Source organism: Nomascus leucogenys, chromosome 21, assembly GCF_006542625.1.
Source record: "Nomascus leucogenys isolate Asia chromosome 21, Asia_NLE_v1, whole genome shotgun sequence".
Taxonomy (NCBI): Eukaryota; Metazoa; Chordata; class Mammalia; order Primates; family Hylobatidae; genus Nomascus; species Nomascus leucogenys.
The window spans coordinates 1,586,162-1,599,430 of NC_044401.1; the positions used below are offsets into that span (position 1 = coordinate 1,586,162).

Below are 13,269 nucleotides of genomic sequence, written 5' to 3' on the forward strand. Positions count from 1 at the left end.
ATATTTGTTGCCAAGTTGTTGGCGTATATGGTAGTTTAATACTTAATAGTAAAGTATCTGTAGCTTTTGTGTGACCATAGGTCATTTGGTAAGTCTCCCAGAAAGCGTTATTCACAAAAATTAATCCTTGCATACTTGATTTCCTAAAACACTGTCAACATGCTTCATAGTGAATCAATACTAGTGTTTCTAACTGGCTAACAGAGTAAGCAGAAAATTGAATTCTCAGGTCATTTCAGCTTTCAAAGGAATTATTTTCGACTGAAAAAGTTACTTATTCTCTATGCTTACAGCTGAACCAAAAAGCCCCACTATACTTATTTCTTTTTAAGATTTTGTCCATAATGCTACATTTTTTCCCCTGAGCCATTCAATAGAATTTTCAGAACTTGGTAAACCTACCTGTTTTAACCATTGTTCAATATATTATTAAAATGCCTTCAGAGAGGCCTAGAGGGTACAAAACAAAAATTGCTGCCAAAGTTTTCTTTCACATCCATTCTATCTCCCTTTTCTGGTCTCTCTGCGTTACTCATTTCATTCACATGTATTCCAGAAAGCATAAAACCATGTTGGGGATTTCTACTGGCTCCTAAGGTTGCCATTTGTCTGTTCTGTTCTATTGCTAATGGTAAATCAATTTTTATATTATTATTCAACCCCCCTCTGCCCTGAACATTCTACCTAGACCATTCTCACTTGCCTCACAAATACAGATAGTATGTTCTCTACTGAAATTTCTACTCACATCCTTATTATTGCTATAATAATCACTTCCTCTCCCTTTCTAAAGCCATTTTCCTATGTTAGTAGACCTCACTTTTTTATTTCTACTGGCTATATATTCTTATTTCTTTGCTGGAAACCCACATTAAAATCCAGCATTTAGGGTGGCTAATCCACATGTGAAAGGAATAATGTGAAAAAAGAAGAATACTAAGTAAGACATAATTTTCAGATTGCTTGTGGGAGGCAATGGATGAGGTTAGGGGTGGATTTGAAAAGAAGGCAAAATTCTATTTTTAGTTTATCATTTATTCTTTGAATCTTGTATCTTCTGTGTAACCAGTGCTGTGCTGGGTGCCATAAAGCATGCAAAAGAAGTAAAATATATAGTCTTTGTCCTTGAAAAGCTGACAGTTGAAAAGCTTAGTTGAAGCAAGTATTGAATAATGTGAGATACCATATAACCATATACTGATTCTGTGCTGCAAGTGTTCAGAGGTGTTCCACATGGCTGGAGGTGTTATAAGGCAGACTTCCAGTGAGGATGGTGGAGGGAAAAAGGAACCCCCCTTAAGGATAATACCTGAGGTGGGATGTTGAAGGGGAGGTTTAAGATTTGCCTAGGTGTAGAAAAGGTTAGGAATTGTTATAGCCTGGGTGAATATCTCTCAAGGTGGAGAGAGGTGAATGAAAAGAAAATATTTCTATATTCGTAGGAGGGCCAACCTGACTGTAATAGTTGTTTTGTGAACAATGAAAGATTAAATTGGATAAGTGGACATTTGGCAAATTACACTCCTATGTAGGCATGTAGTACTATTTCATCAGTGCATGATGTGAGGGAGGGAAATTACGTTACATAGTTAAATGCTGATATCTACATATACACAGCCAGTCATTTAACATCGTTAGTAGGTGCTTAGAAACTGCAACTTTTAGTGAAATTATGCACAATAGGTCCTCAAATAATGTTGGTTCATTCAGCGTTGATGAGGGAAAACATCTGGTTTTATTATACGTTTCACTAAAAGTCACAGTTTTCAAGAACCTATCAATGACATTAAATGAAGACTTACTGTATAACTTTTCTTACCTGTAGTAGAACTTGGGAAAACTCGATAAGGCTTTTAATTAGTACAGCTGAAATTCACTGGATGTTCGATTTGTCATGGCTAAGGAAAGGATTCTTTGTGTTTCTTATGCTCAACCTTCTTTACCTGAACTGGTATCTTAACAAAAAGGTTAGAAAAATATGCAGTAGACTTGAGCTGAATTCAGTTTGTGTATCCTACCCTGTTAGATGCCGACTTCATAGATAGCAGTTTTACTTGGGAGGAGGACTCTGAAAGTTGTTTTCAGTAGCCTCTGGTAATCATTTTTGATAGTACTTAAAGTGAATTGGATTACCCTTGTATGTCAGTGCATCATTAGATCAATGTAGCAAAGCATGTAAAAGACTGCCAAAGAATATATGTTTTTTGTTTTTTTTTGGTTGTTTTTTTGTTTTTGAGACGGAATCTTGATCTGTTGCCTAGGCTGGAGTGCGGTGGCACGACCTTGGCTCACTGCAGCCTCCACCTCCTGGGTTCAAGCGATTCTCCTGCCTCAGCCTCCCGAGTAGCTGGGATTACAGGCACCCACCACTACACCTGGCTAATTTTTGTATTTTTAGTAGAGATAGGGAGAATATTTTAAAAAATAGTATAGACTAATTTGTTAAGTAATTATGGAATTATGTGCTACATATGAGCACTTAAATAGACTTAATTTCTTTTCTTAGTTAACATAATTACCTATTCAACAATCCATGGCATTGTCTCACTTTTAATCCTGTGTTTAGGTTTACAAATTGCATATAATTTCAGATGATTAATAGATTACTTGAGAGTCAATATTGGGGTTGCTCTTTAGGAGTATTCATGGTTTATTAGTTTTTAAAACTGGATGCTTATATTTTGTATATGACCAGGATATAGGATGAGTGTTGTACATTTATTGTAATAAAAACTAATGAGGAATAGCTATTTGGAACAGGCATGACCCTTGTTCTGTGTTCTGTTAGATTAATTATCACTGCCAACAGCCATTTAAAATGGACATTTTTACATTGCTCTGATAGGCTACATAATACAATAGAGTTGCTAAGAGCTGATGCTGTGAGATGCATGTTAACCATAGGTCTTGGTATGGTGTATATGATTGTTTAAAAATGGCCTTTTTAAAGTGCTCGAGATTCAGTCACAACACTTAGCTCCAGGTTGAAATTTGAAGGACAAAGTCTATTCTAGGACATGTAGGGCAGAAATTGCCTCTGTCATTTTTTGGTTACCCAAATGCAAATTTATTTTGAATAATTCTTCATTTAAGGACTTTTTTTGCATTTGTTCAATACTGCAAAAACTTTCTTTTTGAAAAAATGATTTTTTTCTGTTTCTTCTATGGACTAGTATTTGTGATGGGAGTTGATATTTGTTTCAATTTAAGAAAATGAGTTGCTGCATAGGTGAGGTAGTATTTGAATCACTTTAAAAGTTCATGTCAGTGTTTTGGTTCTTTTCAGTATTTCCTTTCTCTTTTCTTTCTTTTTTCCTTCCTCTTTTTCTTTTCTTTCTTCTTATTATTTTTTCCTTTGTTTTATTTTGTTCTATTTTATTTATTTACTTTTGGTTTTGTTTTTAAAGGGGTGTTTTGGGATCTCTGTGGCCTTGCTGCATACTTAGCTGGCCATATTTAGTCTGCGTACTAATTGTTAGTTGGCCCAGTTGAGTCTTATTTTGTGCTCTCGAGTTCTTTCAGTCTGGTTTTCTATTTTTGTCCACCTGGTTGTGTTTTAGTTCATGAGAGAATTTATTCTGATGGGCCGGATTTTAATCTGTGTACTAAATTTTAGTCTGCAGACTAAAAGTAATCCGCGGATTATTTATTTTTGAAAAATATTTAATTCCCCCACTGGAAACTATCCTAAAAGAATATTAAATTCTCTTAGAATAGCCAGGGGAGTTCACAGATACTGGTGAGTTCTGCCATTTTTTGTTCTCAATACCTAGACATAATAGACCCTGCTACCTCCCTTGCATATTTGGCTCCGTTGTGCCTAGGTGTTGGTATACATTACTATGCCTGTCACCTGTAACTGTGACTGTCCCTTAGTTGTATTGTTAATTGTATATATTTTGTTTAGCTTTTGGTGGGTGAATTGGGCATATTTGCAGATGGAACTGTGTTTAATTTGTAGTGCTGGAAGATGTAGGATTTTAGGATTTTTTTCAGAGAGTTTTTCCAAAGAGGAAAAAATGTTCTCTATTTATTTTTCCTAAGTACTGGGTGCAAGGGTATGAGCGGGCAAAGCCCACAATAGAAAAAGTAAGTTAATACCCGCACTCCTGAGGTGATATGTCAATTTCCTGATGAGTCCTAAGATAATGAGAATGTCAGCAAAGAAACATCTATTTTAGCAGAGAAGTCAATCCAAAATGGAGAATAATCCGCGGTGGCCTGATCCTTCCTAGCTCACACAAATTGAAAGTATCTGGCTTGAAATCTGTAGTAATATAACTTAAATATATTTATTACTTTCCTCTCATCACTAATAACTTAGCAAAAAAAATGTTTATACTGTGTAACTGGAACACATTAATAGAGAAAAAAGTAATATATTGGGAACTTGAAACTTTAAAAGCAGGCTAATATGCCCCCTCCCAGCCATGTCTGTGGATGATGAATCCAGGTCATAGAAGACCACTTTACTTTGGGAACTTACTTCTAGATTTCATTTTGATTTTAACTTTTTTTGGTTTTGTATTTTTTTAATAAACGCACTGGCATTGGAACATAATAAACTAAAATTAAAATGTTTCTTTACTGTGCCTCACCATTGCACAATCAAAAAAAATTTTTTTGCATACACTGTGGTGAAATAATTTTTAAAACTTGGACTTGCTACTGTGAAGACTGATGTTTAAAGTTTATAACTGTATAAACATTTTCTATGTCCCCCCCACACCATGGATTTCTTATAACATTGGATATATTTTTCCTTGCTGGACTATTCTCTTTTGGATTGACTTCCCCTGTTTGGATTATTTCACTGCATTATCATCTTTAGGATTCGTCAGGAACAGGACATTTCACCTCAGGAGTGCGGGTATGTACTTAATTTTTTTTTCCCAAAATTTCAGGGCAGGTCTATAAAACTTGGGGGAAATCTTTTTTGAGAGGCTAAACAATTACTCATTCTTGAAATGTAATAGTAAACGATGTAAGTAGCTGTGATTTCTGTTTTTATTCACTGTATGGCATAGGTTTCACTTATAGTATATTTAGATTGTCAGCCTCTTGGGTGATTCATTGACATCTAGGCTGAAGTTTAGGAATTGTGGGGTTTTAAAATTATTATTTCTATTACAAGAATAAATATTGATGAAGATCCATGAAACCAAAGGTCTGAGTGTTAAGCAATTTCAATGAGTAAGGAAAGAAGTGACAGCGAAAGCTTCTTTAATTGAAAGACAAATTTCAGTTCTTGGTGGTTTCCTTTTCTTTAGAAGCAAAAATAATTCAGATGAGCTAGTTTCTAGTTTGCCCTATAATTTTTAGAAGTTACATGCTAACTCACCCTGTATTATGGTCAGAAATCTGAACTGTGGGAGATATTGGGTTTTGACCCCACATAATTTTCCACTTAACCTTTATTCACAGAGTACTGAACCTAGGCTTTTCTCAACAAGAATCTCTCAAGGGTTTAAAATAACAGTGTATAGTTTTTGTAAAGGCAGGTTAAATCTTGATTTTAATGTAGGCTTTTGGCATGTATTATTTTCTTTATTGTTTTTAACTCTTGAACTTCATGAGTTAGGATTCCCTGACAAATATACGCTAATAAATGTCTTAGTACCAATATGGATTATCACTTGTAGGCAGTAAAACACCAAAAGATATGGGTGACTTAAAAAAAATATCGGAAATAGGACGGGCACGGTGGCTCACGCCTGTAATCCCAGCGCTTTGGGAGGCCGAGGCAGGCAGATCATGAGGTCAGGAGATGGAGACCATCCTAGCTAACACGGTGAAACCCCGTCTCTACTAAAAATACAAAAAATTAGCCGGGTGTGGTGGCAGGCGCCTGTAGTCCCAGCTACTCGGGAGGCTGAGGCAGGAGAATGGCATGAACCCGGGAGGCGGAGCTTGCAGTGAGCCGAGATCAGGCCACTGCATTCCAGCCTGGGCAACAGAGCAAGACTCTGTCTCAAAAAAAAAAAAAAAAAAAAATCGGAAATAAACTTATAATACTGGTTTATTAATAGCTTTAACACAAAATCTTTGAAAATATAATATGAAATTTTTTTATTTAAAATAACTCAGCATCCAGCCATCCTACATTTGAATGTTAGCGGGAGATATTTATTTCTACTTTTGGTGCTACTTTTAGTTCCACTTATGTGCTGCCATATTGGTGCAAAAACATTTTGGATTAGCTAGCAAAATCCGTATACTGTCAAACAGAAGCAAACTTGCCTTCAGGGATAAAATATGCCAATAGTGTTTAATATTTTTATGAAAATTTTCTGGGTTTTCCCACTGATTATTTTCTTTTAACATTCTGTATATGATTATGGACCTTGGGAGCAAGAGAGGGGACCAATAACAGTGGAAGAGCTAAACATTTCAAATTCGACAGTAACTCTAAGGTTTCCTTGACTGAGGCGAGTCAGAGTATTCAAAAGAATAAAGATAAGGCAGGTTTTGACCTTACAAAAAGGTTTCTTTGTAATATAACCAAGAAATTGACTAAGACCTTTCTTTATGTTCTGAAATAATTTCCTAAGAGCCTACTTTACCTAATTTCTCAATTTTCATGGAAAATGTCTTTTTCAATAATAAATTAAAAACAAATACAATCCTCTTTTCACTGTAGACAGTACTCATAAATAATCTCTGCAAAGTCTAATGAGCTCTGTAGTTGTAACTAGTTCTACTAACAGTCAGCATAAGTGAACAACAGATGTTACATGAGCCATTCTTACTAGGAAACCTTAGCCTCCGAGGCTGCTCCATGCCGTGTCACAATCTGCATGGGCTTTTCTCACTTGTGGGTCTGTTTTCCTCCATTTATAAGTGTCTGCTTCTCTGTCCACCTCCATCATCACACCTTTTATTTGGTTGTATGTTCTTCCTGTCGAGGGATATATGTTTCATTTTTCTTTAATTTCAGCGGTTTCTGGTCTGTTTATTTCTATCCTTGCCTTTTTATTTTTATTCTGTAAGTGGCCATAATTTAGAATGAAGAATATTTTTATAGGTTTTGTATTTGTTAGCTTTATTTAAGACACAAATTAGTAGAAAGCTATCTATTCCTTTAAGTAGATGAATTTAATTGAATTTTTCTTCAATATAGCCTTCAGTTGACTTTTTCTGTGTCTTAATCATTCTTAATGGATAATACATTTTTTTCCTCCTTGATTAAAACCCTGGAATATTCATTCAAGTGGGGGAAATCTGGCCACATTCATGGTAACACCTACTTGAGAAAAAAAATAAGGACATTTTATCAAATTCTAGGTATTCAAGAATTTCTTCAAATAATGGTAGGCTCTGCTTATTGGAAATAATAGCAAATCAGTAGCATTTATAGACCTAGAGTAAATAGCTCTTCTTTCTCTTCTTTTTGATTGCCAAGTTTTCGAACAGTGCTGCCCATCATTAACAATTGTTCGGCTAAAGAAACAATGCAGAAGAGGCAATCTTTTGTTTACTGCCATAGCAGTGAAAACTTTAAAATTTAAAAAATATTTTTCTAGTTGTGCTTGCCTCCAGAACTCAGCCTTTCCCATGTGCCTGTCATATTTTGTATGCATGTCTGATTGTTACTACTTTATGATTAGCATATATAGATTTTTCTCCGAGCATTTCTCATATAATCTTTAATTAGCAGTTCACCCCTGTGAATCATATGCATTTAACTCTTTCCATTCTAGAAGGTCCTTTTCCAAATGCAACCATGTTTCTGTACATGGTGGGAATTAAGTCGTTATTCACAGGGTATTTGCTTAGATTCTTAAAATAAAACATTAATTGTTCTTTCCCTTTTTTTGTACTGCAGGTCTTCCGACCCCGAACTCCACCGGAGGCAATTGCACTGTGTAGCCGTCTGCTGGAGTATACGCCAACTGCCCGACTAACACCACTGGAAGCTTGTGCACATTCATTTTTTGATGAATTACGGGACCCAAATGTCAAACTACCAAATGGGCGAGACACACCTGCACTCTTCAACTTCACCACTCAAGGTAACTCCAAACACTTAGCCTCTTCACCAGTTCTAGGAAAGCTACACACTGGGTGTGAAATGACATTCTATTAATTAAACTCTGTGGAGGACAAAAATGGACATATTAAGTGCTTAGGTAGGTGAAAAGAGCATCCTTTCTAACTTACTGGCCACTACTTACATGGTTTTGAACAAAAGAGTAGCACATAAAAGTTTTCCAATAGACATAGCTTCTTTAATTTTTAGCAGAATATAATGTTGGCACATGAGAAGTTACAGAGTGTTCAGTGAGCGAAGTTTATCACTAATTGGACTAATGTACAATTTAACTTTTAGGTTTGGATCTGAAACTTAAAATAGTAGCATTTCTTGCTTCCAAAGAGTTTGTATCAAGTTTTTTTAAACCTGGAATGAATTGGCTATATTTGTGTAAATTCAGTTGTCTTCCAAACAGGAGGAAAACTAGAGCCCTATAAACCCTTTCTAAGAACTTAAACAATAGAAACAAGGAAATTTCCATCCCCTCTGAGATTGGCACCATTGCTGCTACTGAGAAAATACTGAAAGGGAAACTAACTTTATGCATTGTGGTTTCTGGGAGACCTTGGGATAGTCACTATTTCTTCAGTATTTCTGTGTTCAGTTTTCTTTTCTCCTTAAGACCTAAGTGACTCATTCATTCAGTCACACTGCCTCTGATGATGTGACTTTCTTATTACACTAAGCATAAAATGTACAATTCATTACAAAAAAAAAAAACAAAAAACAAGAAATAGTTGACATATTGATTAGTAAGCAGACTCAGGCTAGAAAACAAAAAAGGGAGATGTAGAGTTTTCTGTGACCAAGAAAGAAATATATTTCCTTTATTCATATGTATCATATCTTTCTTTTTAAAAAAAATGACTTTTATTTTGGTATTTTAAAATATTATGTTTGCCCAGCACATTAGATATAAATATGTGTGTTTTGAACATTTATGTTTTTGAGGGTTTGGAGAATACATTTGTATTTGGATGTAATGTGTATAGATACAGTGTGTGTTCTCTGTGGTTATCAGAGTGCTTATGTGATTCTGTGAGTATCAGTGAAAAAGTGGACCCTGTAAACACAGTCATGTATTGCTTAATGATGCAGATATGTTCTGAGAAATCTATCATTAGGCAATTTCCATCCTTGTGCAGACGTCACAGTGTGCTTACGCATACTAAGTATATTATTGAAAGTGCTATCATTTTGAGATATGGCCCCTTTTTAAAAAGTGTTAAAATGCTCTTAGCACCCATTCTGAAACTGGGCTGTGAACACAAAGTAGTACTTTCTCACTGTCTTTGTAAATCACTGTTGTTACTGTTTTTGAACAGTGTTTCTATGCAATAAAGACACAGATGTCCAGGAAAGAGGTGGGGGTTTTTTGTTGTTTTTTTTTGTTTTGTTTTTTGTTTTTTTTGTTTGTTTTGTTTTGTTTTGAGACAGAGTCTCACTCTGTCACTCAGGCTGGAGTGCAGTGGCATGATCTCGTCTCGCTGCAACCTCCACCTCCCAGATTCAAACAATTCTCGTGCCTCAGCCTCCTTAGTAGCTGGGATTACAGGCTTCTGCCAGCATACCTGGCTAATTTTTGTATTTTCAGTAGAGACGGGGTTTCGCCATGTTGGCCAGGCTGGTTTTAAACTCCTGAGCTCAGGTGATCTGCCTGCCTTGGCCTCCCAAAGTGCTGGGATTACAGGCGTGAGCCACCATCCCCGGCCTTGATGCCATTCTATTTGATATGATACTCTGTATTCTAATTTTGGAGCAGTGTTTCCAAATGGTGATCTTGTTTTCTAAGGCAGCTGTAACTGTGTACAGATGCAACTTTAAAGCACATACTAGTTAGTATGTGGATGACTAGTTAGTTAATGGATGACCAGAATAAAACTGGGTAATCCAAGGGGTTGAAGAAGGAGAATCAATTTTCCAGTTGGTTGTATAGCTAAAGGAAATCTAGAGATAGAAACATTGTGGGGGGTCTGGTTGAAGGGTGAGGGGTATTAGTGAGGTTCTTCTAAAGGCAGCATAAAGCCCTCCTCCATCCTCATAACAAATTGTCAGTGACATATGCAGCACCACTTCCCCCAAATAAAATAAAGTACATAAAGTAGGTGCTCAATGAATGTTTGAGTGCCATGTACCACTTTAAATAAACATAATATTCATTAATTCATACAACCAGTATTCATTGGGCATTTCTAATGTTCCCTCTGGTTGTTATTACCATTGTTGTTTTAATTAGTAAAGTAAACCTGCTATTATGTACAGAACTATAAAGATTAAATGCTTGAGTAAAATATAGTGTTTTATTAAGGTAAAGCTTACAATAAAGCTAACTGCATTTTGATGTTTGTTACTGTACCATGGGGTAATTAGCCACAAACAGTAATTAGTATTACTTTCATGTAATCACAGTATTTCCATATTCAGATAGAGGAAGGAGAGAGATGAGCAGATATGAGACGGGCAACTTTGAGATCTTTCTGATTGCCTAAATCCATAACTTAGGAGAATATCAGACCTCTCTCATTTTTCCAGCACTGAAGCTTCAGTGTTTCAGGACCCCATGACTGACAATATTATCTGCATTCAGATGTTGGAAATTGGAATAAATCTTTGGCACACCCCCTTCTTTCCGTTTCTTCCTGTCATTAGAATTTCAAATTCAGCCATAGCTGAATCAGACCTTAGGAAACAGGTAGAATCTGGAAAGCCCAATAAGGATCAGTATTTTCTTATGAACTAATTTGTTGCCTATTCCAAGGCTGGAATATATTAGGGAATCAATTGTTTTGTATGTTTAAAGGTGAGTCTCCCCCTAACTCTATCACACACATCCCCAATCTCAGTTTTTTACCTAATTTGTATGAAATTTTACCATTTGAAGTTATTTAGTAAACATTGTCCTCCTAAGAGTATAGGGTAGGATGGGGGTGGTAAAGATATTATCCATTTACTTTAGTATGAGCTAATGTGAGCATTCTATTCCTCTACCACTTGGCTAGAGTATGTGAGAATGGTAGCTTTGTAGGGAGGTAAGTAAGAGTGGCAACATGTTGGCTAGGCCAGAAGAAGCAGTGATTTAGTAACTCTGGGGAACTGTTTAATTGAGAGTTGAAATAGGATATTTGGGGCAGCCAGTGAGCAATATGCAGACTCAGACAGACTGAATATTTTGGGGTAGGGGGTAAGAGTATCTGGACACGAAAAAAGCAGGTGATGAGATAGAAAAGGTGTTCCAGAAAGCAAGTAAAGAACAGTAAAAGGAAGATTGAGATATAAAAAAACAAAGGAAAATAAGGAAAGGGTTAGAAAATATTTTTTGAAAGAGTATAAGAATGTGTTACAGAATAGGAATTGATGAAAACATGGAATTGAAAATGCGTAGGAGATGGGCAACAAAAGCAAGTGTTCTAGAATCCTAGCTCATCAAAAGCTTATATTTCTTTCATTTGAAAGCAGTAGGCTACTTATTTATAAAATCTATTGTAATTAATTATGATAACTAGCAGATTCCATATTTGTAACAATGATTTTTAAACTTATTTTCCCGTTGTAAAATAACAATAGACATAAATAGGGTCAGCGCATCTATTTATCTGCCCATGTGCTAGGCATTTTCTTCTAAGTTGCCTTATCCTCAGACACATCTGAAGTGAATATAGTGTTACAACTACCTGAGATTAATTAAAGTAAAGACATACATTGTTTTATTGAGCTTCACTTTATTGCATTTCACAGGTAATGCTTTTTTTTTTTTTAAACAAATAAAATGTTCGTGTCAACTCTGTGTTGACTAAGCCTGTTTTTCCAACAGGCTATGCTTATTTTGGTGCCATTTTTCCAACAGCTTATGCTTATTTTGTGCCTCTGTGCCACATTTGGTAATTCTTGCAGTATTTAGAGCTTTTTCATTGTTATTACATCCATTATGGTGATCTGTGATCAGTAATTTTTTTGATGTTACTATTGTGATTGTTTTGGAAGTTTGTATTGAACTTAATTGATCAATGTGTGTGTTCCAACTGCTCCACCAATCAGCCAATCTCTATCTCTCTCCCTCTTCTTGGATCTTCGTATTCCCTGAGACACAACAATATTGAAATTAGGCCATTTAATAACCCTACAAGAGCCTCTAAGTGTTCAAGTGAAAGGCAGAGTCACACATACTCTCACTTTAAATCAAAAGCTAGAATGATTAAGCTTAGTGAGGAAAGTATGTCAACAGCTAAGATAGGCTGAAAGCTAGGCCCATTGTGCTAAACAGTTAGCCAAGTTGTGAATGCAAAGAAAAGTTGTCAAAGGAAATTTAAAGTGCTACTCCAGTGAACACACAAAGAAATAAATAGAGATCAAAACAGCCACAATATTTTCTTAAGGCAAAGCCTAATCCAGAGCAAGGCCCTAATGTTACTCAGTTCTGTAAGGGCTGAGAGAGGTGAGGAAGCTACAAAGGAAAAGTTTGTAGCTAGCAGAGGTTGGTTCATGAGGCTTAAGGAAGGAAGCCATTTCCATACCATTCAAGTACAAGGTGAAGCAGCAAATGCTGATATGGAAGCTGCAGCAAATTATCCAGAAGACCTCTAGCTAAGATCATTGATGAACATAGCTACGCTAACCAACAGATTTTCAGTGGAGACAGAACAGCCTTCTTTTGGAAGAAGATGCCATCTAGAATCTTCTTAGCTAGAGAGGAGAAGTCAGTGGCCTGGCTTCAAAGCTTCAAAGGATAGGTTGACTTACTTGTTATGGGCTAAGACAGCTGGTGATTTTAAGTGGAAGCCAGTGCTGCTTTACCATTCCAAAAATCCTAGGGCCCTTAGGAATTATGCTAAGTCTACTCTGCTTGTGCTCTATAAATGGAACAAAAAAGTCTGCATGACAGCACATCTATTTACAGCATGGTTTACTGAATATTTGAAGCCCACTGTTGAGACCTACTGCTCAGGAAAAAAAAGATTCTTTCAAAATATTAACTGCTTAGTGACAATGTATCTAGTCATCCAAGAGCTCTGATGGATTTGTACAAGGAGATGAATGTTGTTTTTATGCCTACTGACACAGCATCCATTTCTGCAGCCCATGGATCAAGGAATGATTTCTACTTTTATGTCCTGTTATTTAAGAAATGCATTTCGTAAGGCTGTAACTGCCATTAGATAGTGATTCCTTTGATGGATCTGGGAAAAGTAAACTGAAAACCTTCTGGAAAGGATTCACCATTCTAGATGTCATTCGGAAGA

The 13,269-nt window shown here is 36.0% G+C and overlaps 1 protein-coding gene across 2 annotated transcripts in view; it reads left to right on the top strand.

The window, feature by feature from the left end:
- The window catches only part of GSK3B (glycogen synthase kinase 3 beta), a 244,748-nt gene that overhangs the window by 195,237 nt on the left and 36,242 nt on the right, over positions 1 to 13,269 (top strand). The window contains exons 9-10 of one of the 2 annotated variants that reach the window (XM_003261870.4): positions 4,832 to 4,870; positions 7,826 to 8,012. In XM_003261870.4, coding sequence (XP_003261918.1) covers positions 4,832 to 4,870; positions 7,826 to 8,012 — 226 coding nt within the window. The remainder of the gene's footprint in view (positions 1 to 4,831; positions 4,871 to 7,825; positions 8,013 to 13,269) is intronic. The other variant, XM_004091710.3, reaches the window with a different exon arrangement.